Here is a 27,620-nt window from a genome sequence, read left to right on the forward strand (position 1 = left end):
AACGAAAGTTCAACCTGCCGAAGGGTGTATTTAAAAAAAATAGAATGTTAAGTGCGTTTAAAAATAAAGTTCCAGTGGTATATGTTTGTTAAAGCCACATCCTATTACCTTTTAAATCTGCGTTAAAATATTTAGCATCAGTGAGACTCGAGTGGGAAGGCGTTTCACTTTGCGGTTGGCTGTTTTCCTGTTAAGTACTGTAACCAATTGCAAGAGTGAAGGAAACAAAACCAAAAAACGAGACTGTTGGGGAAACCTCAGCCGTGGCTGGGTCCTCGACGTGAGGCAACTGGCCGTTTCTAAGCACGATGCGGTGTTGTGTCGTGTTTAAGGGCCCTGTGCCCTCGAGGGACTCCTACTGACTCTCCCAGGTGGGGGCGTGCAGCCGGGTTTCGCTTCAGCGTCCTCCTGTTTGGGGGGAGGCGCAGGCCCCTCGGAAGCGGGGGCATTCGCAGCAGATAAACAGGCTGGGGGACACGTGGGGTCCCCGGGCTGGGCTTCCTGCTGCTCTGTACCTGGCCAGGCTCCTTGTCCAGGCTATGCTGGTGGGAGTGACCATCAGTGAGTGGCTCTGGGGAGTCACTGCTACAAGCTACCAGGGCTGATGGCCGCAGAGCCAGCGCACCGTGGCGCGGCCACACACAGCCAGGGCAGCGTGACCTGTGATGAGAACACCTACAGTAAAGAGCGCACAGTGCTGGCGACGGAAGTCCTAGGACTGTGAGTGAGGACAGCGGTGAGCCCCAGTGACAGAGGGATGCGAAAGCACTCACGGTAAATGCACGCGTCATACACACTAATTTCTACGCTTAGGGAGACAGAACTCGGCAGCAAAGGTGAAGAAACCTGTCAAGGCGTCCACACACCAACGCCAGGGCGTTGCGGACCCGGGGGAGGAAGGTGGTTACCGGGCTGAAATGCACCTGCTGCCTTTATCGGTGACAACGCTTATGGTCAAGCGTGGCCACCTGCTCAGGCTGGACGGTGGGCACACATATGAGTTCTTTCCTCTCCTCAATGTGGTTGAGGTATTTCAGCTTCAAAAGGTAAAAATATCAGTGCTTTGTAAAACACATTAAAAAATCATTTTCATCAGGGTAGAACACGATGGGAGATAATACGAGACAAAGGAATGAATATACACGGATGTGTGACCGGGTCACTCAGCCGTACAGCAGAAACGGACACAGCACTGTCAACCCACTGTTCCAGTAAAACAAATATTCACACATAACCACCATTGTCAGGAGTTCCCACTGCGGCTCAGCAGGTTAAGAAATTGACGCTGTCTCTGCGAGGATGTGGGTTTTATTTCCGGCCTCCATCAGTGGGTTAAGGATCCGGTGTTGCCGTGGCTGTGGTGCAGACCTCAGCGGCAACCCCTGGCCCAGGAACGTACACACGCTGTAGGTGCAGCCCTAAAAAAATTTTTTTTCAGAAAGAATGGTCCACAAGATGTGTCAAAATGTGTCAACCGGGGTAAGAGAACCGAAGAAAGCTGTGCTCAGACGTCTCTTCGTCCTAGACCTGGAAACACTCTTTCACGCCTTCTTTCCATCTGACTCTGTTCTAGAACAGGGAGATCCTGCCAGGATAAGATCCTCTCGTTTTGGGCAAATGAATGAATATGTACGTCTCACAAATACCAACTCGAGTGCGAAAAGGCTCAGGTTCTCTCTTCACGTTGCCCGCACGCGTCAGCTTTCACAGCAGTTATGCCGCGTGACGAATACCCCCAATCCACTGGCTTGAAGCCAAGCGTTTCCTGCTTGCGGTTGCCTGGGCAGCTGTGCTTGTGTCCAGAGAGGAGTGTGCTCTACACGCCTCGTTCTGGGGCCCAGGGAGGGGGTCTGAGGCCCCGGGGTGTCTTGGGTTGGGTTCCCAGAAACCGGACGCTGAGGTGGAGGCTGGTGCTGAGAAAGGGAGAGGAGAGAGACAGGACTTGGCGAGGGGAGAGCCCAGCTGGGAGGGGAGTAGCTAGTGGCCCATGGGTGGTCTTGACTGGACCCTTGCCCCCCCCCACCCCCCTGCAATTATTAATCACCTGATGTCAGGGCCTGGAAGTGGCGTGACCACTGGGGGTGCAGTGGCACCTGAGTGGCACCCAGTGTTCCTGGAGCCGGGAGACTGTCACTGGCTGTTTGCAGACTCAAGGCCTTGGGCAGGGGGGATGGGGGCGGGTGCACCCGGCTGCAGGGAGACCAGGCCTGGCTTCTGGTCCCTTCCCTGCCGCCTCGCTCACCTCCGAGGTAGTTTCCAGCCCAGTGATGGAGCGAGAAACAGTGCAAGACTTGAACCACTGGACGTAAATCGAGGTCGGCTTTGTGGGCTCTGTACAGGTGGCGGGGACAGAGCAGCCGCCCACCCCGACCCCAGGTCCCAGGCCCGGGCCCGGCGAGCACGAGAGCACACGGCAGAAAGCACAGGTCGGAGGGCAATGAATGCTCTTTATTTACACCACAAGAGTGACAAGTTGTAGGATGAGGTACAAAATACTGGACTCCTGGGGAAGTGAAGCAGAGTCGGCTGTCGGGGGTGGGGGTGGGGGGCACCGCACTCGGTGAAAATCCACCCACACACAACAAAACAATGAGAAAACCAGGAACAAAATCTCCAGCTCCACTGAGCAAAAGAAAGGACCACCGGAAGGTCCAGACAGTCAGAGGGAACCGACTCAGTCACAGACGGAGCAGGTCTCTGCGCGAGCAGAGGCGAACCGCCGTCGCGGGAGGTGACACCGCCGTCGCCGCGCTTCCCACGACAGACCTGTCAGGAGCTCTTGGGTGAAAAGGGTCAACCCCCCCGACTCTATATATTATACATGGGTGTCATTCTCATAAACTGGAAAAGAGGGCCTCCACTGGGGAGCACACACACCAAAGGAAAAAAAAAACCCAACAACAACAACAAACAGAAACTGTCCGCTTTCTTCGTCCTTCGACAGGAGACTTTGAATCGTGTCAGAGAGACAGAGGGAGCTGAGCTGGGCCAGCTCGGCTCCATCGCAAGGAAGAAACGGTTTCCTTTCGATGCAAAGTGTGATTTGAAAGCACAGTGCAGCACAGTCCACGACTGCCAAGTCGAAAGGGAAATCTTAGCCACACATCACCTAGAAGAAATGAAAAGTCGGCACTGCTGTGCGGAAGGCGCCGCCGGGGCCTCCCGGGTCCCCAGCGGGCCCGACGGCCACCAGGGCTGGTGAGGGCAGCGCTCGCCCCGAGCAAAGAGAGGCGGGAGGAGCCAAAGCCAACAAACGCCTCCGAGTCAACCCGGGAGAGACAGGCAGCGCCCTTGGACTTCTGCGCAGCGTCCCTAAAACACGTTTCCCACAGAAGTACAATAAACTCTAGTATTGGTATGTCACAAGTGCTAGATTAAACTTGGTTTCTTAATATGACAAGTGTTGAAGTAGTCCTTTTTACTCGTCTTACAATAAAAAGTACAATTTCTTAAGAATAAGTTCGCTAAGACGCAAACGTCCCCCCCTCCCACTCGCCTTCAAGGGTCTGTTTTGTTTTACAGAGAAAAAAAAAAAAAAAAAATCCCCTCCTTTGTGTCTGCAAACGTCACGGGAGGGGGACCAAAAGGCATTTGTCGTCTTGCCCAAGCTGCCGCGTTTGGCGTGCAAAACCTGTGTACAATATAAAGACATGCCGGTCGTACAGCCCATGCAACCTCCAGGTGTAGGAAACTTAAAAAAATATATTCCTATGTATTTATATATATATTTATATATGTATCAATGCCCATAAAACACGTGGGCCCCAAAGTCTACAAAAAGAATGGAATGAGCACGTGGCTGTGGCCAGGAAAGAAGGAATGTTCGGATCGAAAATTAAAAACAAGAAACTCCCTCGCGAGGGCTGCAAAAGCCAGACGTGCTTTGGGGTCCGACCCATACGAAACAGTCCTTCCTCTGGAAACAAACTTTTAAAAGAAGTAGAGAAAAACCGAAACACTTGGACAAAGTGGCCCTTTGCAACCGGAGGGGCGGCCAGTCCCAGCGGCGTGGGCCCGGGGACGGCCGCCTGCTGGTGGGGCCCGGGCGCGGCGCGGCGCAGCCGGGGGACCGCGAGGGCAGGCTGAGGCCATGCGGCCTGGGGGCGTCGGGGGCTTTCCCGCAAAGGGGTATAAAGTGCTCACTTGCTGACCCCCGGCCAGTGTCCCCGAGGCCTCTGCAAAGGAACAGAAAGGCGAGAGGTCCAGGGACCAGGGGGACGGTGGGAGGAGCCCCTCGCCGCTGATGCGGGGGGCCCGCGGACACTCCAGGGCCGGCCCACTGCCGCCTGCCCCGACGGCTGGCCGCGGACAGGGGCTGAGTGTGTCTTCAAAGCAAAGAAAAGGCTACACGGTAATGCTTTAAGCACGCTTGTGAAGCTGGAGCCCGCTGACCGTGGGGGTCTGCTCCCCTGCCTGGGGCTGCGGGCTGAGCCAGGTAAATCCCCAGGCTGAGCCGGCCCTGGGGGTCCACGTTAGCCCCCCGCCCCCATAAAAGATGCCAGACGCTGCGTTCCTCCCGGGAGCCCCGACTGGCAGTAGGTGGGCACGCGGTCCCCTCGGCCCAAGGCCAGGACAGCCGGCCGGCAGGCCCTGCCGCCGCTCCAGCTCCCTGCCGCCTCGGGCCTCAGGGCCAAGGGCTGGGAGGGAAGAGCCCGGGAGATGCGTCCCCCGGCCTCCCCATCCTGCTCTCAACCCCTGTCCCAGGCCTGACCTGCAGCCGCCCGCTGACCAAGGCAGTCCCAGGATCTGCCACCACCGGGTCACAGTCCGGCCGTCTCAGAGTCTCCCTGGGCAGCTGCCCTGTAAAAGTTCCTGAACTGGAGACGTGGCGGGGGCCCGTCCTCCCTCGGCTTGGCCTGGGCACACCCGGGAAGGAAACTGGTGGCTTCGAGGGCTAGAAAATCGGTTACCAAGAACAAGGGCCGTCCAGTTCCTGTCAAAGAGAACAAGCAGAGACCGGCCGTCCCCACGGGCTGCCAGGCAGCCTGGGCCCGGGCTCGCTGCAGCCCCGGGCTCCTAAACCCAGGTCTGCTGCTCCCAGCCGGGCGCAGCCGCGGGGCGGAGGCCGCGGCACCTGGAAGCGGCGTGGGGCCCTCTTGGCCCCACATGTTGCTGACATGCTCACAAGGTCTTTGGAAAAGTCAAGTGAAATTCTATCCTGACCATGTGCTCAGAGAAGTTTAATAACACGAGTGTCACGAATGCCGACGGCCCGTGGCGTCTGGCAAGCCCCTCAGCTCAGCGTCCCAACGACCCCTGGCCCCCAACGCGGGGACGGCAAGAAAGACCCCGCGCTCTGCCTCTGGCCGCGAGGCGGGCCCAGGGGAGCCGACCTGCGTCTGGCCGCGCATCTGGCGCTCACTCTCTGAAAATAAATCTGTGCTCACTGTACAAAAATAAACAGAACGCACATAATAATAAAAAAACCCTTCAAAAGTTAAAAAAAATGTACAAGCAAAAAATTTAGAAAGGAAAAAGATGTCGCGTTCTTCCCACGCAGAAAACTGCTGAATGGGGAGCAAGAAACGGAAAGTTCACAAAGCAAGGCTCCTTCAGGCTCTTTTTGTGAAAAATTCATACAAAATCAACGGCAAATTTATATTCTTTGCTAGAAAAACTCATTAGGTACCTAAGTGCATGGAGGCGGAAGGGACCGGGCCAGAAAATAATTAAGGTGAAAGGACATTCCTGCAGGACAGCTGCCCGAGGCGCACGGAGGACGGACAGCTCTCCCGTCGGGGCTTCGGAAATGCATGAGCTTCGAGCCAGATCCCATTCCATGAGCACCTGGATGGCTAATTCACACGTCTTTCGTTTGCCAGGGACCTTTACGACCTGCATTTATTTTATATATATACTTTTTCTATAAATGCATTATAAATATTTTATCAAGATTTCATAAGAATCAAGTTTCTTAGCTCGGAATACATTGGAATATATATTATACATATATATATTTATTTATACCTAAAATTTAAGCAATACTTCATGCTACTTGCTTTTAATAAAAAGCATTCCGATCGTAACACTGAAAGTGTGCCTAGGGCATGCTCCACAACCAGACAACGATGCTCAGTTGGTATGTGATGTATGAGAAAAGAACACTTTGGATTCATTTAAAATGTGTGGGACTTCGAAACCCCCGACAGTATTTACCACTTTTTTTTTGGAACTACCTCCATGTTTCTTCAACAGCAATAAAGCAAAGACAGGGTGGCAGGACCTCGGCCCTCGCCCTCGCGGGCTGCCGGCCGGGCCCCGGGCCGCTCCGGGAGCGCCAGGCCAGCACGTGCCGGCCTCGGGGACCTGTCCCACCCCTTCCTGCTGTTTATTTTTTCTTAAGGCATTGTTCCTCAGACTTCAGAAAACCCAGCCACGAAAATCCATCCGAGCGATTAAAAAAAAGGCACAAACGCGCATCGTCCGCCGGCTGTGAGCCAACAAGCCGGCTCCGCGGGCTCCCACTTCGGTTCGCGGCCAGTTTGTCTTCCTTACCCGCGCCCACCGTCTCCCGCCCGCGCCGCGCCGCGCACGGCCGCGATCAGAGGCGGGCCGGAGCCGCAGCGACAGGCTCTTAAAAAGAAAGAAGCTACAAGAGGAGAGATCTGCACGGGGACGTGGAACTGTGGGGAATCACCAAACCGTAAGCACCAGTTTTGATCAAGTTTGCTTTGTGTCGTGAGATCTTTGACGTTCGTCCCTTTTCCTCGCGGCGGCCACCCCGGCAGCCCTGCCGCGGGCTGCCGCAGGCTTCCTCCCTCGGGGGCGTCCCGGGGGGATGGCCCAGGGCGCCTGCTTCCGCGTGTCCGTGTGTCTGCGCGTCCCGGCGTCTGTCCCGGTTCTGGCAGGCAGAGGGCTTCCCGCCGCCCTCGCCCGCGCCGCGCCTGTGGGCTCCGAGAACGCCGTGGCGGGACGCAGGGTGACAGCAACTTGTTGGCGGATCTTCAAGACGGAGACAAACAGACAAGAGGCCGCAGCTTCCGGAGCGGCTACAGGGGCGGCTCCTCTTCCATGGGCTCCTCCTCGGGTCTGCGGGCGCCCCGGGGGGAGGGGCGGAGGCGGGGGACAAGCAAGAGCGACGGTGGGCATCCCCCGGCCCTTTGAACGTCCCTTCCCCCAGGGCCGCGGCCACCCCCCGGGGTCCCCGGGTGAGTGTCCCGCGTCCAGGTGCCCTTCCCGTGGTTGTAAAGAACGGGGAGGCCCTGCCGCCCGGTCCTGGACTGGGGTGGTCAACCCGCCCCCCGCCCGGGCTGGCCCCGGCGAGCCTGGCAGGGCCCGCGGGGACAAGCCACCTCATCCGACACAGGAGCAGAGCCTCGGCTCGTCCGCGGCAGGCGCGCGCGCTCGGGGCCAGGGCGGGCGCCACGCTCACCTCTTCTCAGGCGCCTTGACGCCCACAGACAGCGAGGCCATGGCGGTGACCGTCTCGGCTTCCTCGTTCTCGCACTTCTGGGCCTCGACCAGGGAGTAGCCCACGGTGGAGGCGAGACGCTGCAGGGAGCGCCAGTACTGGCCTGGGGTTGGGGGGCTCGGTTAGGACCCTGGGCGCCGGGCTGACCAGCAGCCTCCCCCGCCCGGGGGTCTCCAGCAGGACCTCCCTGGCGCCTTGAAAAGCACCAGTCTTTCTGGACGCGGAAGCCAGGGCGTCGCCTGGTTACAAAGTCACAAAGGCTGGGACTCTCTGGACAGGCCCACCAGAGACGAGGCGTCGGGGATGGGGCCCGGTTCCCGGGCCTGGCCGCTGCCTCGTGGCGGGGCGGCTGGGAGCCGACTGCTTCCTGACCCCACCCGGAGCCTCTGAGGTGACGGGGGAGGCGCCGCAGAGCCCGGGCGTTGGGGGAGGCCGGGCCCCCTCGGGGCCTGCACGGCACACAGGGCTTCACGTGGGGTGTCGGTGGGAATGGCCCCTGGGCCAGGGCTCAGCCCAGAGCAGGGAACCCCTGGTTTCCAGGCACCACATGGATGGTCTCAATGACTGGGTCACCCCCAAAGACCTCAGACCCAAGGCCAGCAGCTGCGTGTCGGAGAAGGTGTGGGGACCTGAGACTCCCCGGGGGGTGCCCCGGCCCTGGCGCTCGGGGGCAGCGCTGGGGAGGGGCTGCCCTCTGTGCTGCGTCTCTGGAGCCCAGGCCTCTCTGCGCTGGCGGAGGTCCGACCCTAGGACACAGGTCCACATCCAAGGACCAGCCCTGCCAGCGGGGAGCGGGCAGGTGTCCTCACGGACCCACTGGGCCTCCATTCTTTTGTCCCATAAAATGGCCGTGACTGGTGGGCTGTGGGGAACTGAACGGGGTCACTCGAGCTTCTCTGCCTGCTCACCCCGCGCCGGCCCCCAGGCCTGGGGGAGCAGCTGGCAGTGGGGGAGGGCCCCTCCCCACGAGGGCTTCCGGGCTGAGCCAAGGGCAAGGCCACTCACTGTGGATTTCAATGACCTTCTCCATGGACCGCACGGCGTTGGCGTTGGGTCTCTGCTGCAAAACCTTTTCTGGGAGAGGGTCAAGCTGGGGGAGAAAACGATTGAAGGGTGAATTAAAGGAACTTAATAAAGGAGTTTCCCGTTGTGGCTCATCGAAGACAAACCCAATTAGTATCTATGAGGATGTGGGGTCGACCCCTGGCCTCGCTCAGCGGGTTACGGATCTGGCGTTGCCGTGGGCTGTGGTGTAGGCCACAGACTCGGCTCGGATCCTGCATTGCCCTGGCTGTGGTGTAGGCCGGCAGCTACAGCTCCGATTCGACCCCTAGCCTGGGAACCTCCGTGTGCCTTGGGTGCGGTCCTCAGAAGACAGACAGACAGAAAGAAGGATGTGGCTGTAATCCCGTGTGTGTTAAGAGGGAGCTGCTCACAGGCTGCGACGCTTTCTTAGGCGCACTTGCTAACAGGGCAAAGAGCGTGGAAGGCCCAGCGTGGCTTTGGTATTTACTGCGTAAACTGTTGACACAGTAGATTTCTCTTCTCTAAGGAGTTTTTCTTTGGCGACGGTCAGAGTATTTGCGGGTCCCGATGTGAGCGGGATGAGGGGTGATGTCCTGAACGGGGCCGGTGCAGAAGGCTGGCAGCTGGGTCTCCAGCACGGAGCCCACAGCATCACGTCAGGGACCTAATTACGACTTTTCGGAAATGCCGCTTTCATAGCCCTTATCAATAGGAGCTTTGTAAACAGTGCTTGAGTAGCCCTTGTTCTCACTTTTCTTCCAACGAAAGGGGCAGGGAGCAGAACCTCTCAGGAGGGAACCTCTGCTCAGAGCTGCTCCTCGGGGAGGAGGAGCACATGCCCCCCGACGGCTGCGGGTGGACCAGAGCGCCCTGCCACGACGGCCAAACGCAGAGGGTTCAAGTAGATCAGACACGGGCAGTGACAGCGCTAAGGAGCAGATGAGCCTGCATACCTGGGGGGACCTGCTGGGTCCTGCAACAAAGGTGGGACTGTTGCGGTACAGGCCTTGGACTCTGCAGGCCTGGCCGCAGGACCACCCTGCCCTGAGGATGAGCGGGCAGAGCAGGTGCACAGACCGGGCTCCACGGGGATAGCCAGTGGGAGAGACCCGCCCTGAGCCTCGGCTCTGAGCAGAGGTTGAAAAACAAAGTCCCTGACATCTGCCTGGTTCTCGACACGACAAGGGGGGAGCGGCCGTTTGGGGTGGCCGGGGTCTGTGATGCTGGCTGCCCAGAAGACAGCTGGCAGGGTCCTCATGTATCCCCAGACGGTGCCAATTTGCACCGCCGTTCGGTTCTAGGAAGCATGGATTCCCAACCCCCAGATCATACGCTGCAGGAAAAACCCGACACGAACCGGATCAGCAACAACAAGCAAGGCTCCTTGGAGAGACGGCCTGTTCCAGGGCCGGCCCGGCGAGGGGTCAGGGAGCACAGAGCCCCTTAAGTGCAGAGTCGGAAGGAGACGGGGGGGGGGGGCGCCTCGGAGGACACGCCAGGGCCACGTGGAAACGAAATGCGTGACACGTGCTGCACTGGGTCTCAGAGAATAAGATTAACACCCTCGGGTCCACAATGACGTGATACGCGACGGAATGAACAGATAAACGGGAAGAAAAGATGCGTCTTCCAGAAGAGGAGTTCCAGGAACGGATGCACACACTCCCCGCGAGGCTGAGCCCCACACCTCCCGCCCTGGCTCCCTGCGTGGACTGAGCCGTGTTGGGACGTCCACGGAAGAGCCCACGGGGAGGAGGAAACGAGCAAGCCTGGTGCAGTCGGACCTGCAAACCCACCGCTCACGGCCGACCTCAGCGGGTGGGCCACGTGGATGGTGCCACGTGGATGGTGCCATGGGGCCCGGGAGGGCTGGGAAGGGCGCCTGACCTGGGGTCTTCCTCCTCCAGCCCCCTGGCCCCAGTCCAGTCACCAGGGACAGAATCAGATGTTCTAGAAAACACCTGGCCAGGCCTCTTCAAAAACCACTGGAGTCGTGAAAAATAACAGATGACCGAGAAACCGTCGGGGCCCGGAGGGACTAAGGAGACGGACGTGAAACAGAAAAAGGGCGGCTGTGGGAAAATGAGCGAAAGCTGCCTGCATCCCTGAGTTCAGCTGCTAGCGACGTGCCAGGGTTGGTTTCCAGGTTGTGACAAGTGCCCCACACGGACGTAAGATGGTGATGATGGGACCGTCTGGGCTCCGCCGGGACACACGTGCCGGCTCGGAGGCGCTCCTGGGCATCCGCACGTGCTCCCACGTGGCAATTCTACCTTAGAATGAAGACTGAGCTGCTCCACGGCCTCAGTTACCGACATGATCACGCTTGAACTGTGCTGCGTGTTCACTACATTAAAAATAAAAATGAATGAATGATGCCAGAACCAGGGATCATTGAAACTGAAATGGCCTGTTTGAAAGAGAGCCAAATACAACTTCTAGAAACGAAAACATATTAGTAGAAACTAGAAACTCAACGAGATCCGCTAAAGAGAAAATGAGTAACCTGGAAGCAATAACTGAAGAAATGAGCCAGAAAACAGCCCAGAAACACGGGACAGAAGGAGGCCTGTGTGTCCTCACGGTGTCCCCAGTGGCGGGGTCCAGGCCTGAGGGATGCAGGACCTCAGCTCAGGAAGGGAGGATAAAAAAAGACACCCCCCCCCCAGGCCAGCAGAGCGACGGCAGAACAGCAAAGACAACAGGAAACTGGAAGAGCAGCTCGAGACGACAGGGTAGAGTCTGCACGGGCGCAGCGCTTGGCTGAACACCGGCGGCTTCACAGCAAAGGAAACAGGAGCAAGAAGACAGCGTGTGAGGTCTCCGCGTCGAGGGGAAACCTGCCCGCCCGCCCAGAGCTGCAAGTCCGGTGGAAGCATCAGCCTAGAATGAGGCTGAAAGGAAGCCTTAACTGCAGACCACCTGGCAGAGTCACCCCAGGAGTCCCTCTCCAGGGAAGCCCTGCAGGAGGTGCCGGAGGCAGAAGGACGACGAGCCGGAAGGAAGGAGCGCTGAGAAATGAGGCTGGTGAGCAAAGACAGGGACCGCGGAAAGAACACCCGTGACGTCCACTCCGAGATGGAAGACACAAAAGAAAGAGGGAAGTGACACCCCAGGCAGGGATGACGTGGGACCCGGGAGGGGGCCCTGGGCTGGGACCGCCCGCTTAGCACTAAACACACAGGATGCCAGCTACGCTGGATTTCTGATAAGCAAGTACTGGTAATGTCCAGTATAAGGACGTCCAAGAGGGTGTCCCGTGTTTAAAGTGGGCGCCCCACCTGGGGCCGGCTGAGGTGAGCGACCTCGCGGGGACACGGGCTGGCGTTTTCCAGGATTGTTCCTGAGAACCGGCAGCTGGCTGTTCTCAGAGGGCAGAGGGGAGGCGGGGGGCTCCTGAGCAGGCGGACCGAAGCCAGCGCAGGGGCAGAGGGAGCCACGGAGGAGGGCAGACGCAGCGCAGTCGCACCGTCAGCCACCAAACGGCGCGCGGGCAAACCAACCGCTTCGAGCACGGTCTCCAGGCACCGCAGCCGGGCGGGCAGGACTGCGGAGGAAGAGCGGGCTGGCCGCACGCTCCTGGCCGGAGGCAACGGCTGAAGCGCGGAGGGAGGCTGGACGGGAGGAAAGCGACAGGGCAGGTGCACCCGCAGCGGGACCGGCACAACGCCTCCCGCGTTTGGCGCGACAGACCAAAGGGGAAATCCGTCCTGGGCGTGAAGCTCACTCTGTGATGGCACCAATTTCAGTTCCTCAAAAGGATCTGCTGGTTTAAAATAGGGGCATCTTAGGGCAACTGCTTCAAAGCACAGGAAGTGAAGACGGAGACTTGGGAGGCGAGGCGGGGAACCACCCCGCGATGGCGAGCCCGACTGGCTTTCTCGGAGCCCGCAGACACGCAGCCAGACCTCACGCAGAAGGCAAAGTGTGAATGGCACGGCTCCCAAGCTCGGGGTCCTGGACGTAAAGGGAACGCCACAGGACGGGCGGGGGACGTGCTCCAGACACGTGTGGGACGTCCATGCGGGCTGACCGCACACCAGCCCGCTAAGCGCGTCTCCACGCAGAACGAACACCACGCACACAAGAGCAACGGCGAGAAACAGGAGACAAAGAGCCCCGCGAGCCCCGCGGGTGGACATTCAAAAACACAGCAATCGTGGGTCAAAGAAGAGGCCTTAAAGGAAATTAGGACACGCTTAGAAATCTAAAAACATAACCGAAACACCACAAACCACAGTGTGTGAGATGCGGCTGAACACGCCGCTGGGGGACATTGATAACCGTCAACAGGGGGATATGTGCAGTTTTAAGGCGCATATTGGAAGATAAGACTGGAAAAGTGCTGCATTTAAAAAATGAGCAAAGACGGTCCCAGAGGAAGAAGGAAATGTACAGAAAGGGGGCAGAGGTAGATTTCGGAGAAAAAGACACAGTCGCTGAAAGTGAACTGAAGAGGAGGCGCCAAGAATCACAGGAGGAAGAGAGGAGCACGGCCGCAGGGCAGCAGCGGAGACCGACTGCGAGGGACCACGACGGACTTCCGCCAGGGATCCTGGAAACGGGGCAGAGGAGGAGGAAATCCCTGGTAACCCCAAACTTCGTTAGAGAGGAGATGAAACAACGACCACCTTGGTCACCTCAAGTTTTCTCCCAAAGGAAACCCAGGGCCCAGGAGAGCCTCCCCGTCAAGATTATGCCGATCCTACACCCATTTCCAGAGAAAGAGAAAAAGAAGGGATTCCCAACCGTTCACCAGTCCACCTGCCCATCCGTCCACCTAGCTACCCATCTACCCGTCCATCCATCCATCCATCCATCCACCCATCTATCCACTCACTCGTCCGTCCGTCCGTCTGTCCGTCCACCCACTCACCCACCCACCCATCCATCTCCACTCTTCCATCTGTCCATCCACCCCCACCCCCGCCAAAAACAGGAATGAATTGGAAAAAGACGGTCTAACAGAAAAATGGGCAGAAGACATGAAGAGAAAGGCCGAGGGTCCAAGACTCGTGGGGAAGGAGCTTGGCCTCCAAGGTGACGAGGAAACGACCCTCAGCGGAAGGAACATGGTGCTGCTCCGCCTGGCAGACTGGCAGGGGTCCAACGCAGGACGCCCCGTCCCCAAGGGTCCTCACCCACCACTGCTGGGGGCCCTCGGGGCAAACCCGGACGTCGCCTTGTAAACACGGGACCCACCACCCCCTCCACGAGGGTCTGCTTCAGACACGGTGCCCTCGTGTCCCAGGAGACTGCACGGGGGAGTGACTGACGGCAACCGCCCCGGGGGCCACCGCTGCCCCCGGCCACTGTGAAGGCGGGACTGTCCACGGCTGGTGGGGGCAGGGATCAGAGCCCCCCACCCGGAGGCACAGAGGTGCGTCAGAGCCTGGTCCCGCTTGTGGGAGAAAGGCGCCAGAAGTTCTCTAAAATTAACCCCAGGTCCAGCTGCTCCCCGTCCTGAGGGCAGCGCCATGGGTCTCCCCAGCGGGTCCCACACTCGGCTGGCAGCCGGCCCTCCTCTAGCAGCCTCTGCCGCGGTGCACCCGCCGAGCGCCCAGGCGCCCAAGTCACTGTCTGCCCCCCGCCCTCCACCTCTCCAGCCGCCCAGGGGATCAGCCAGAGCACAAGGCTCCCAGCCTTGACTTAACGACAAAGGGGTCGGGAAGCGGGGGAAACGCCACATCTCACAAGACGGAAGTCTCTTGCTCCTTGGGACGCTCTGTTCACTTAACAGACACGACTGAGCAGCCAGCCCGTGAAGCAACAATCACTATTCTCCACACTGAAGCTCCGTCAGAAAACCGAAAACACGCCCACCCCCGCCTCACAGAGCGTCAGCCAGCCTCGTGGGAAACCCAGGGCGGGCCCCGGCTCTGCGATGGGTGTGGGCGGCGGACGGCACGTTCCTGCAGCGGCCCGAGTGGCGGAGGGGACACCGCCGTGGTGGCGGGGGTGCAGGAGGTCCGGCCCCTGCTGGGCCCAGGGGGATGCAGCGTGGCCCTCTTCCAGGGGAGGGCAGGGCGGGCAGGTGTGACCAGGGACAGGGAACCGGCACCTCAGCGGAGGGATCTGAGGGACAGAGAGCCGCCCAGCGGCCACAGACGGAGAGCAAGCAAGTGGCCCCGGCCCTGCTCGGTCAGGAGACGCTGGGAATTCTCGGCCAGGCCTGGGTGCATGGGCCTGGGAGGGGCGGGCGGGGAAGCTCCGAGGGCCTCCTCTGGGGGGGAACAAAGGGCCGGCGTGGGCCACGGTTGCGTCCTGAGCGATGGACCGGAGCCCCCAGCCATCCTGTAGCCCGTTTACCTCGTGTGTCTTGGGACTTATCCTGAGCTCAGTCTTTTGTTCGTCTTTTTATCTTTTTAGGGCCACACCCGCTGCATATGGAAGTTCCCAGGCTACAGGACTAATCAGAGTTGTAGCCATGGGCCTACACCACAGCCACTGCAACGTCAGATCCGAGCTGCACCTGGGACCTACACCACAGCTCACGGCAACGCTGAGCTGAGCGAGGCCAGGGATGGAACCAGCAACCTCATGGTTCCTAGTCGGATTCGTTTCCGCTGCGCCACAGGGGGAACTCCCCGAGCTCAGTCTTAAAAAGGGGGCCTTGGCAGAAGTGGGCAAGAAAACACCCAGACCACCCGCTCCGGGACCAGGAAGCCCTTACGCTACCCTAGCGGATCCGAGGTCAGAGTTAGCGTTGTTCAGAAAACAGAAAACTCAGCTTTGTGGGGGTCTGGGTGGGCCAGGAAGGCGTGAGATGACAGAGGCCCCAGGCCCCTGTCCTGTTCCCGTGGTCAGAGCCCCTCGGGGCAGCCACACAGCTGGGATCCCAGCCCTGCATCTTCCTGCATCTCATCCCGTCCCAAGTTCAGCCGCCCGGCCCTTCCTTCCCTTCTTCCCAAGAAGACAGAGTCTGCTGGGGACCCGGGGGCCCTCTGGCTGGACCACACCGCTGCCCAGCTGGCTGGCTCTCCCCCGTCTCTGAGCACTCCAGGAGGGGTGCCTGCCAACCCTCCCGTTTAAGAGGCAGAGCAGATGGGACCCCAGTGCATCCCTCCCTGTCCCCACTGCCACCCCGCGTCTGCCCGTCTCTCCATGCCTCGTGGTCCCCGTGGAGCTGGGAGGGGGGTGTGGGGGGTCCCTCTGCTGCAGGAGGGCCTGCCCGTTCCCTGCTCGGGCTCTGTGGCCTGGGCGCATGGAAGTGCGCCTGGCAGCCGGGCAGGGCTCCACATTTACCCGGAAACCAGTGGGCAGTGTGTTTTCACAACCCCTCCATCGAAAACGCAAAGGCTTGTAGAACAGGATGGGGGGCGGGGCTTTCAATGCAGTTTTGGAAAAGCAAAAACACACCATGAGGGGCTAAAAAATCATGATTCCTTTTGATAAAAGAGTAAAGAATTGGAGACTCAGCAGCCAGTGGGAGGGGCGGGGATGTGCGCTGGGGGCGACGCTCCCGAGGCCTGGGTCCAGGGCCTGCCCCTCCGCTGTCCCCACCCCCAGCTCCCGTCCCAGCAGCGGCTGGGGGGGTGGTCCCGGTGCTCCTGGTGGGTCCTCTGCCCCCTGCAGAGGGAGGGCGCGGGGGACTCAGAGAATGCCCTTCCCTCGGGACACACAGCCCTGGGGTCACAGCTCAACAGGAGGCCCACACTTGATCCAGCGCAGCCTGTGGCCTGGCCACTTGACCGGCAGGCAGCCTGCTCCATCGTCAGGCTGGGTAACAAGGCGACTTTGCCCAATTAGCACCTGCCAGGACGCGGCAGTCCCGCGCCCGGTAACTGAGGGGCGTGCAGGCTCCAGGGCCCCCGCGCCCCCGCAGAGAACAGCATGTGTTCTCGCACTGACCGCCAGCTCCCCCGCGGACTCCCAGACCACTTCGTCCTGATCTCCCGCCTGGCCTTCTCCTGGCATTTTTGTAGCTGCCAAAGTCCTTTTGGAGGAAGAGGCGTTAAAAAAATCAACCACAAATGCCAAGCACCGCGACCACAGCAGTTTCTCGGTGCCTGAGCCTCACATGAGAGGGTGGAGCTCAGTGCTGGATGTAACAGGACCTGCGGGACAAGCCCAGCCCCAGGAGGGGTCAGCACCTTACTGTCCCCTGCATCCCTCTGGAACCACGCCGGCTGTCCCCACGCAGGTCCTGCTCCTTCAGCGTTTAAGGGAAGGGCTGGGTCTGGGGACCAGATGGGCGGTGCCTGTCGCCCTGAGCAGGATGCGCCCTGGACAGGCGGCCCTGTCCGTCTCCCCGCGCCCACGCACCTGCTGCTTCTACCCACGTGGGGCTGCACCACTCCCCGCCCTTCATGAAGCAGGACGCGATGGGGGGCAGCCGTCCTGAGAGAAAGCCTTTGGCCCAAGTCCTCCACGGCTTCCCCCACCGACCTCGGACTTGGGCTCAATGAAAGGGCAGCATTTAATCCTGAAAAGTCACCTGTTTAAACAGAAACCTGGCCCCAAAGAAACCTCCCCGTGGGGTGACACGTGACATGAGAAGTGACGTCTCCACATACTGACCACCTGGCCCTCAGCGCCTGCCCACCGGGCTCCCGGGGGCTGCACCGCCCCTCGAGTGACATGCACGTGACACTGAAAGTATGAGGTGCCCCCCTGCACGCCCCCCACCCGCAGCCCAGGCCACCGTCCCCAGCCGGCTGTCTGCGTGAGCCGAGCCGTCCACCGGCGCCCAGAATCAGCCTCGTCAAAGACCACAGGGCAGAGGAGAGAGGCTCCGTCCAACTTTCTGGCACTAAAAAGATTTTTCAGAGACCGTGATAAAGCTGGTGCTTCCCGCTTTTTGATGTGTTTTCAGTAAAAGAACCTTTTCTTGATCAGGAAGGAGGGATGGGCCCGGCTGACAGCTGCACGCTCCGCTGCTGCTGCAAATAACCAGCTCGGAGAAGCAAAAGGCTTCGGGAGCGTTTGCATGTATAAATCAGTTGCATTCTACTCATCAGAAAGGCAGTGGGGGAGATAGTTTTATGCAAAGAAGGGGGGGGGACGTGGCAGATGCCCCAAAAGCAAACAGGCACTTGCCGGAAGGCCCTCCAGCGGCCGCCAACCGGGTGACCAGAAGAAGAGAGGCCACCGGGGCCTTTGATCTTCTTGGGACTTGGTTAAAACGAACACCATCCATGCAGCAAAGGTTGTCAGGAGACAACGGAGACACCCCCGGATGCCTGCCCACCCCTGTCACCAGCTGGCGGCCTGTCCCAGTGGGCGGCCAGGGAGCGGGAGTCCGGGCTGTGGAGCCCAGCACACAGGTGGCCACACCGGCACCGCCTCGCAGGGAGCCAGCCTGGTGGCTCTGGCCGCTGGCCCTACCCATGCTCTTGGTGCCAGAGGCCTAGGCTTTCCCTGTGCCCCTGACTCGGCCACCGGGCACTGCTGCTCCAGGAAGTACATGCCTGTCCTGGGGCTGGGCTCGGGCACCCCTGCTGGATGCCAGGTCACCCTGACCCTACTAGGGAGCATCCTCAGGCTTCGCGACCCCGCAGAAGCCCCGTTTGGTCTGATGGGGGAGGGGAGGGGAGGCTCCAGGGACGGCTTGTGAGCAAAGCTCCCAGCTGCCTCCGGTGTCCCCGTGTGGGCCTGGCACTGCCCTGCCACAGCTGAGGCCCCAGGGCACTTGGCCTGCACCGCCTCAAACCAGCAGCTCTTTGCTTGGACGCACGCAGTGACGCCGCAGCAACAAGAGGGCCGTGCGGTGGGTGGCGGGAACCAGGCACTCCTCTGGGCTCCTGCGACAGGCTCGGGCAGAGCCCTCTGTGGCGGGAGGCGGGGTTTCCAGAAGAGCGCGTTCTGAAACTCGAAACGGAACTTGCACATGTCCTCAACTCCAGGCGCTCGGCACTGTCCCCGCAGGACCTCCGCCGCCCTGTCCCCTGCTGCCGGGGTGGCTCTCTCTGCCGTCCCACCAGGAGCATCGGGGAGAGCGCGGGCGGCCTGTGGCTGCTGGGGCTGGAAGGCTCTCGAGTCTCTCCCTCCCTTGATCCTCAGAGCTCGCTCTCCTGGGCCAGGCCCTCTGAGCCCAGGTCATCGGGACACAGGGCAAAGTCCCCACCTGGGAGGAGCGGCAGGAGGCCACGGGGAGCTCTGGCACCCCAGCCCCCGAGCTGGCCTTGGAACTTCCCAGAGAGCCGAGCGTGCACAGGAGGAAGCCAGGACGCTGAGGTGTCCCCCAGGTGGCACCTGCACAGGTGAGCACCTCCAAGACGGACCCCGAGTCACCTTCCTGGAGCAAAGGGTCCTGGCTGTCCTTTTGCTCACCTGCTTCTGGCACAAGCAGTTTGGGCGGCTGCGTAAAAGCCCCAGCAGGAGGGGTGGGGGTGGGGGACGGCGCGGGGACAGCCTGCCCTCTCCGGGGCTCCTACCTCGTTTCCCAGCAAAGCAGAAACGCAGGCCTCCGAGGCGTCACAGATGGCTGTGAGGTCGTGACCCCCCTCCAGGGCCAGGACCACCCGGCCGCCGGCCAAGCCCATCAGCTGCTTCGTCAGGTACCCAAAACCTGCAAGGGAAACGAGATCCGGTCAGGCTGAGGCCCGGCCGCGGCGCCGACGCCTGGCAGCGGATCAAAGCGCCCGGGAGTGCATCACGGCACTGTACAGAGACCTGGGGCTGGCACCCGGGGCTGCGTAATCGGAACCAGGCTGGACTGTAATAAATTCATTGAGGAATTTCGCTTTGGGATTCTTTTTGATCTGTTTGGAAGTAGGAATTATGGTTTCGGAGCTTTGATTTTATAATGCCGCAGATCATCTGGTTTGGGGGGAGGGAGGAGCCTCCAGGGAGCCCCTCAGCTCTCCTGCTGGAACCACAGGGGCAGGGGAGCCAAGAGGCAGGACCACGTCTGCCCCAGAGCCTGGGGGGGGGCCTGGTCAGCACCGGGGTTGGGGTGCGGGGCACACGCGTGCACGTATGCGCACACCCCAGCGCGTGTGCCCCTGTGGGTCTCGTGCCCCCCGGTCTGCAGCGCCTGGCTTTCATCAAGGGCCAGAGTCCCTCCACTGCAGCCACAGCGTCCTCCTGCTGCGGCAAACCCCACCCTCGGCCGAGACAGTGACGACGGTGAGGCCAGTGAGACCGAGGCCCCGTCGAGGCTGGTCAATCAGCAGACGGCCGGTGCTGGGGGCACTGGTGAGGCGGCCCTCTGACGGAAACAGTGACACTGGCTGGGAGGTGGCCATGGGCACGGGCCGCACGTCTGCCCTCCACCTGGTCACTCTGTCAGCCCTTGGCCCACGGCCCAGGCAGGGGGACTCCGAGGTGGCCCTTTGTTTCTGTCCTTCTCCAGAGAACTGTGCTCTCCCCACGTGGGGACAAGGGACAAGAGCTCTTGACCACGTGCACTGACGGTCAGCACGAGGGGCCCCAGGGCCTCGCACGAGTCATCGGGGCTCCGTCTAGAAACCCCAGAAGAATCCTGCCACCCGGATCACCACGACACCCAGGGCGCTGGGCGGTGCGGCTGCTGGCGGTGGGGGACCTGCCCTTCTTCATGGTTTTCTGTGACAGCAGAGACCAAAGGGACACCCCCCCCCGGTTTCTGAAGTAAACCTACTGTCGGCCAGCTCCCTCCTCACCGGTTTTAGGGTTTGCACCCCCTCAATGCGGGATGACAACCGCCAGCCCAGCATGTGGGCCCTGTGCTTACGGGCGGCATGACCGGATCCCAGGCCGAGCGCTGGCAGGGAGCTCCCGCAGCGTTCTCGTCTTCCCTGACCTCCGGCTCGCCCCGTGTCCTCTGGGGGTGCCAGGACCGCGCTCGTGGGAGATGTGACATGGAGAGTGTCCTTCCACTGCCGCTAAGAGGGACGTCTGGACACAGCACGCCTGACACCTGCTCACGAGGACAGCGGAGGCCCTGCCGTGCCACCTGCAAGCCCCACTTACATTTGGCAGAGAGGTTGTAGCCGCCGAGAGGCGTGGGGTGGCCCTCCACGGCGTCGAAGCCTGATGACACCAGCACCACGTCTGGGGCAAACTCGTTGGCAATCGGCATGACCACGGTTCTGCAAAGGACAGGAGGTGACGCCGCGTCAGCCGGGTCACGGCCAGGGGAGGGGGGCTCTGGGGGGGGGGTCGTGGCGCCCAGCTGCCGGGCCTGCGAGGGGTCTGTCCTGCCCACCCTCCAGTCACTTTTAGGGACCCTGATTCGAGATGCGCGTGGTCACCGCCCGCCCCGGGGACGCAGAGCAGCAGCTGAGCAGGTGGGAGAGGCCTTGGTCCCCACGCCTGCCGGCCATGCCCCTGCAGGCCACGCTGTTGGCTACGACCAACCAAACAAGGACGCCTCGCCTGCAAGGGGACGCGTCTGTTAAAGAGAAATCCTACCGGGTCACTTTGCTGTACGGCAGAAATTGACAGAACACTGTAAACCTACTATAATAAAGTTTAAAAAAGGAAATTCAACACTCAGGATCTTTGAGAGGAAAACTGATGATCAGGTTTTAAGAGAACTCGACTGTTTAGAAACATAATCCTCCCGCTGAGAAGGTCAGCAGTTAAGTCACACTCAAGAAACGAGGCAGAGAGTCTCCCCAAAAAGAAAGGAGACACACTTGGTAACACAAAGCCCCCGCCAGGAGCCTGCAGCCTTGATCGTTCCAGCCCGTCCTGAAGACCCACTTCGTGCGGAGAATAGAGAGGGCACGTCGAGCCAAGCACTTCCGTCTGTCCTTTATTTGATTTGGAAAGTCATCCCCGACTTTGTGTGGGCGAGGCGGGCAGATGACAGCACCGGGCCCGGGCTCCAGGGCAGCTGAGCAGAGGGCACGTGGTGGTGCCTGGGTGCCGCCAACCTCTGCCACCCATCTATTTATCCCTGGCCAGGGGAGCCCAGGTGTCACACCCGGGTTGAAGAGCCTTCTGCCTGATGCTCAGGGCCATGCACGGAGCAGCTGCCTGGGCACACAAGCCCAGCCCCTCACCGGGTCTGTGGAGGCCCCCGTGGCACAGCTGATGGACCCTCCCCATGTGCCCACAGGGCAAGGACCAGAGAGAGCCACAGCCATGGCCACAGGGCGGCGGGGCTGGTGTGAAAGCCCCCGCGGTCTCTCCATCAGCGCTCACCCTTGACACTGGCACAGTCAAGTCCCGAAGGCAACAACTGCGGCCCCAGAAGCAAAACGCTCAGGATGAGGGGCGTCTCCAACCGGGAACTACTGTGGACTGCTGTGCTATTGAGAAGCCCCTCTGACTCGGGTGGGGAGAGAGCCAGGCAGGTGACAACCTGGCCGCCCATCTCTGCAGGATCCGCAGGGAGGAGCCAGGTTGCGATGGGTCAGGGGCCGGGAGAGTCCGCCACAAAGACGCTCATCACGCCGTGCCCGACTCGTCCCGCCAGGGAGTCCCGACCAGGCTGGCCTCTCATCGTCTTCCTGCTTTTATCTTCCCTCCTTCCGAGGCGGTGCGCCGTGAAGCCTTCTGCCCAGGCTGATGGGGCAGCTCCCAAGGACCCAGGCGCTGTCCCTCAGGCGTCCTCTCTTAGGGCCCATGACCATGGCACGGGACCTGGGAGCGGGGTTGGAAGCGTTCCTGCCCAGGGCCAGAGTAAAGGTTTGTGTCTTCAGCCGTCTCTGCTGCCGCCACTGCGCTCGGCCCTGGTCCCCAGAAGGCGGCCCCCACGAAACGCGGCACCGCGCACGGCGAGTTCCAGGAAGCCTTCCACAGCGCGGGGTGGGGCTCAGCCCACGGCCCACTTGCCGAGGCCGCTCCAGACTCCTGCCGTCACTCGTCTGGAGAAGGTCTCCCGCGCCCGACCCCAGCCCAGATTTTCACGTGCCTCTCTGGGACGCTGCTGCACAGGGGGGCGCAGTGCCCTGAACACGGCAAAGGTCTTCTAAAGAGCATCGTCCGAGCGTGCGCCCAGGGTTGCGGGTGGGAAGGAGGAGATGCCTGGGAGCCGGGAAAAGCCTCTGCTTCCCAAAGGCACCGGCCGCCGTGCCCTCGGCGAGGACCTGGGGCGCCTCCAGGCGCCGGCGCACGTGCCCTCATCGTTCCGCAGAGACGGGCTTTCAATTATTTTAATGACGTTCTCGTCACAAAAACGCTGTCTTCGGGCAGGAGAGAGACCCAGCCCTGGTCTCGGTACGGACTTGAAAGCCAAGGCAGCTTTTCAGTGGAACCGCAGCCGTTTCACGCCGACACGGGCTCACTCACAAAGCGCGTTCATTCAGCCAGCGCACGTGGGGCTTCGCTCGCCGCTTTGAAGTGCCGCTGAGTGATTTCACGTCTAATCCCCCCACAAAATTAAAACAACAGTCCTGTTAAAATCATCATTAAAGGAAGTCAATTCCAAGGGTGTTCCTGGCGTCTGTGCGTGGTGTGTGGCACTGCCCAGCAGCCAGTCATAACAAACGGCGAAGCACGGTGGTGGGCGGGTGTGAGTGTGGGTGGGCGTGTGTGCAGGGCGGGGAGGGGGTGGCGGGCCGTCCGGGGGCGAGCCACGGGGACCGCCGACCTGTGGGCACACGTGCTCGTTTCATTTTCCCGGTTGGGGACCCTCTAGGTTACAGCCCCAAACACTCGCTAAAGCTGAGAACATCTGAAACGGTGCAGAGCGTCAGGGGGGGCCCAGTGGGTCTCCAGCACCGATCCCCACCGTGCCTTGAGCCCGGGGAGGCGCTCTGCCTCCTCGCGTCTAAGAGGGAGGCTGAACGTGGCCTTCTGGACCCAGCTCCCATCACCCCACCGGGAGCCTCGTGCAGGATGGAGGCGGAAAGCACATCCAGTAGACGCTACAAAGAAAGCGGGCACCTGACCATAATTTCACTTCTAGAATGAAGTTTTAATGCACAGCTAGTCTCCAACAGTAAGATCTGACTCTTCGCTCTGGGCCTTCTCTCAGACCCTTGCTTTAAGGTGATACGTCCGTGGGGTCCCCCGTGACCTTTTTCTCAGGCCACCCGAGGGCACAGGGTGGCCCAGGAGCAGCCCATCGGTCATCTGCTTATGGGGAGAAGAGGCAGACCTCCGGGGAGGAGGTGGGCAGGTGTAGCCTTTAGTGTTGGAAGCGGGAGAGGAGAGGGGTGAAGGACCAGAAGCAGCGGCTCACGCTGGGGGCGGAGCTCGGGGGGGACAGAGCCGTGTAAACCACAGGGGCACCTGGGCGTGAGGTTCGGGCTGCCGCCACTGTGATGCCCAGACGCGGCCCCGCCATCTGCCCTGACACCCCTCTGCTCCCTCCCCTCAGGCCTGCAGCCTGCTGGCCAGTCCACACCTGCGGCCAGGTCTCCACAGGGAAAAGCCGGCTGGGCGTCCGGGAACGGGCAGATGGGCATGGCAGGTCCTGCCCACCCTGTGGGAGGGGCTCCAGGAGGTGCTGCGGGACACTTGCTGCTCAGAGTCATTTTGTGATGAGCCACCGTGTAACCTCAGGTCCTCAGACCAGGGGGTGTACAAACCACAACGCGACCGAAGTGCAATACTCGATGCTGCAGCTGGTTCCAACCTCCAAGAACAAACGACCTCTCGATTCGACCCCCACCAGCGCCACACACAAAACCCACCAGACTCACGCCGATGTGGCCAGCAGGCCAAGGCGCCAGGCAGCATCTGCAGACGTGGGCACAGCGCCAAAGCCTCCGCTGGAGTGGGGGTTCAGGCCAACATGCTGCCCCTCCACAGACCCAGCTTTACGGACCTGGTTACCTGACCACACAGCTTCAATAATTTTGACAGTTGAAACTTTCCTCTTGTCACATCCTGTGCAAAACCCTCTTTGAGGGCAGGAGGGGGCTGGGGTGTTGCCTCTGGGGTCTGGGATGACTGCACACCTGCCCGGCGGGAGTGGCCTCTGGGCTCCTGAGCTTTGGGGTCTGCCCTGCCTCCTTACAAGAGCGCCACCAAAACCCATTCAGGCCAGCGGCTGTGCATCAGGTGTGGCAACTCTGCCCAAAGATGGTAAGGATGGGAACTCAACTGCCCAGGCCTGGCTGCTCCGACGGTGAAGCTGGGCTGCTGGGCAGGGCCAGACCCAGCAGCCAGGTGCCAATCTGTCCACCCTGGAGGGACCAGGCCTGCCCCCTCTCCCCTCGGCCCCTTCCCCTGCTCCAGAGCTGGCGCCCCACGAGCCGCCAGCCCCTCTGCACGCCGCTCTCCCGGATGCCACCGGGTGGGGGGGGGCACCCGCCCCCCCGCAGGTGGAGGCAGCACCCCACTATCAGACCTTCTCTACGCTCACCCCTTCCGTCCTGCGCCGCTGTCCTGCCGCAAGCGAGGACAGGCACCACACGGCACTCGCGTTTCATGCAGACACGGGGCGGTGGGCGGAAGGCGAGATGGCTGAACTCCGAGCTTTTTTTAGCTTACTGTCTTGTGATCGTTCCTAGAATGTCCCCAGATAAAACTTTAACAGAGGGCAAGATGTGGACGGCCTTACGGAGATACAATCGCCGCTAGAAAACAAGATGCAACGGTGAGGGAGGGCTGCACCCACAGGTACGAGCTTTCTGGAACAGACAGGCCACCGTGAATGCAGCCAGTGACACCAAATTGTACACTCACATGTGGTTAAAACAATCGGCTTTGTGCATATTTGAGCACAACAAAAAAAAGTGTTGCAGTTCCCATCGTGGCTCAGTGGCTAACAAACCCGACCAGCATCCCTGAAGACAGGGGTTCGATCCCTGGCCTTGCTCAGTGGGTGAAGGACCCGGCGTTGCCGTGAGCTGTGGGGTAGGTCACAGACAAGGCTCAGATCCGGTGTTGCTGGAGCTGTGGTATGTGTAGGCTGGCGGCTACTGCTCCGATTCGCCCCCTAGCCTGGGAACCTCCATGTGCTGTGGATGCAGCCCTAAAAAGACACACGCACACACGCAGTGTTAAAAGCATGGCTCGCGAAAGCAGCAGAAAAACCTCAACTTTGGAGCCAGCCTTGAAAAGTCAGCGTCAACGGGGTGCATCTGCTCAGCGGCTCCATTTCAAGGCAAATCGCAACTCATTAAGGGATTAAAGCCGCCAACGCCCTCCGGCATCCCGGACAACCTGTACGCCGCCGTCTCGGGAAACCCAAACTACGACCCGGGAGCACAGAGGCCCGGCCCCGCCTCTGTGCGGTGGCGGCAGGTACGCCAGGGGTTAAGAAAAGCGCATCATTATCTCCGGGCCCGAAGGCTCGGGCTGCTCAGCAAACTTCAAAGCGCCAGCCTGGCTGGTTCGAATTAAGGTTCCCTTTTCTCCTGCACGTCTCTGAGCCCAGGAGAAAGTGCTGCTGCCTCTGGATTTCATTAGGGGCAATTTTCTTATCTCTTCTTCATCTCGGGCTTGATCTCCCGAAATGCAAGGAGGCAGGCGTGGGTCTGAGCGCAAGGTCTTGAAGGCGGAGGCAGCGTCCTGGCCCCGGGGGGCCGCGCAGGAGGGGAAACGGATCCTGACCCTCCGCCCCCATCAGATCGATGCCCAGGGAACCATAAACCGTCCACTTCAAAGTGCTATTTTACATTAAAATCAATAAAAAAAGCCCTGAAACAATTTTCCTTTTCAAAGAGGCTGTTTAAGCTTTCAAAAGTTCACTTGATAGGGCATCGCCACGTACGCACTTGGCAGAAGATTAGAACAGAATGTCAACAGCGGCTCGGAGCAAAAGGTTCCTCTTAAAGGCTGGCGGGGGCGGGGCGACCTCAGGCCCGCGGGCCGGGCGGCCTGCGCACCCGGGTCTGGGCGCCCGGGGCGCAGTGCGGCTGGAACCTGCCCGAGGGAAGAAGCGGGCTGAAGGAAGGGAGAACGGCCACGTCCACATTAAACCGCAGTCGGAAGCAAGTTCCCCTTCTCCGCCTGCCCCAGAATTCAGCCTCCCTGGGGGCCCCGGGCCGCCAGGGACACCAAGCTCACTGGGGCCGTACCTACGCCCCCTCCCGGCAGGGCCTGGCACTCTCTCCGAAGAAGCCCCCGAGAGGCCGGGTTCTGGGGAGTGGTGACAAGTGCTGGTGACCAGAGGGTTCCCGACCGGGGGGCAGGCAGGCATAACCCTGACCAGGGACAGAGGGCTCCGCTTTCCCCAAGCGGGTGTTTAATCGTGTAACTGAGCGACTTTCAGACGCGTGTCTGCGGGAGCCTCCTCTCTCCACGAGGAAGGCAAGTGTCAGGATCACAATATATACCCGAACAGGAGGAAAAAGAAACAATGAAATTCAACCAATGAAGGAAGGAAGAAGGACGCCGGCGGCCACCTGGGGGGCCTTCTAAGGAGGTGAGCGCCTCCTCCGCGGGCAGAGAAGCCGATCACGCTGCAGCCCTCCCTTCCGTGAGCCGAGGGGCTGGGGCCGGCGAGGGCTCACGCTGGTCTTGGTGGAGCCACACTGGGGCGCGGCCTTTACTCAGCAGACCGGACACCTTCCCGGAGGTTTCAGGACGAGGGAGAGCAGCTGCAAGGGCTCACGTGACCCCAGCAGTGCCCCCGCATGCCAGCGGTGGGGTCCACGCCAAACTCGCCCGGCGTGTCCTCTGACGGAATTTCACTCACCAGACAGGACGCACATCTGCGCTCACACAGAGCCGGGCACACACACACCCGCAGACACACACACACAGAGCCGGGCACACACACACCCGCAGGTGCACACGCGTGTCACGGAGAGACCTGTGCATCACACGTACACACCCCTGCACACGTGCACTTGCTCCGAAGATGAACAGGACAGCAAGAACATGGCGGAAAACTGCAAAGCTCTCCAGAAACTTCCTGGGGCTCCACTGCCCAGGGCAGTGATTGTGCCCTCTGACAAAGGCTGGGGTCTGCCAGGCTTCGCCACCGAACAAAACTCTTCCTGCCGAGCACCCCTGGGACCCGCACTCAGACGGGCTGCGCCCTGGGCACTGGCGCGTCTGGAGCAGAAGGAGGACACCTGGGCCCCAGCGCCCCTCTGGCGGCAGGCAGCCCTTCCATCTGGCCCAGATCAAAGCAGAAATCGCCATTTGATGACAAAAGCAAACACTGCGTTTTAAAAACAGCCTACAGCTCGATTCTGGGGGCCCCGCACAACGTGGAGGGCGCGGAAGGAGTGGGGACCTCTCTTGATTTTATGTCACGGGGGGGGGGGGGTATATTTATTTCTGTTTCCCATTATCTCACAAAAGGTTTCTGGGAAGAAAATTAGGAGACCTGAGCCCTTTCCCAGTCGGGCACCCGCTTTTCATGTGCAGAACCTTCGGACGCCTGACTCTGTCGCTGTCCCCTTCT

The 27,620-nt window shown here is 60.7% G+C and overlaps 1 protein-coding gene across 6 annotated transcripts in view; it reads right to left on the bottom strand.

The window, feature by feature from the left end:
• Positions 1–2,427: 2,427 nt before the first annotated feature.
• The window catches only part of HDAC4 (histone deacetylase 4), a 240,276-nt gene continuing 215,083 nt past the window's right edge, over positions 2,428–27,620 (bottom strand). For all 6 annotated transcript variants that reach the window (XM_047773944.1, XM_047773941.1, XM_047773943.1 and 3 more), the window contains 5 exons: positions 20,333–20,451; positions 18,814–18,947; positions 8,417–8,501; positions 7,373–7,514; positions 2,428–7,029 (listed from right to left, as the gene is read on the bottom strand). In XM_047773944.1, the coding sequence (XP_047629900.1) occupies positions 6,990–7,029; positions 7,373–7,514; positions 8,417–8,501; positions 18,814–18,947; positions 20,333–20,451 (520 nt within the window). In that variant the 3' untranslated portion in view covers positions 2,428–6,989. The remainder of the gene's footprint in view (positions 7,030–7,372; positions 7,515–8,416; positions 8,502–18,813; positions 18,948–20,332; positions 20,452–27,620) is intronic.

The sequence above is a fragment of the Phacochoerus africanus genome, chromosome 3, assembly GCF_016906955.1.
Source record: "Phacochoerus africanus isolate WHEZ1 chromosome 3, ROS_Pafr_v1, whole genome shotgun sequence".
NCBI classification, from domain to species: Eukaryota; Metazoa; Chordata; class Mammalia; order Artiodactyla; family Suidae; genus Phacochoerus; species Phacochoerus africanus.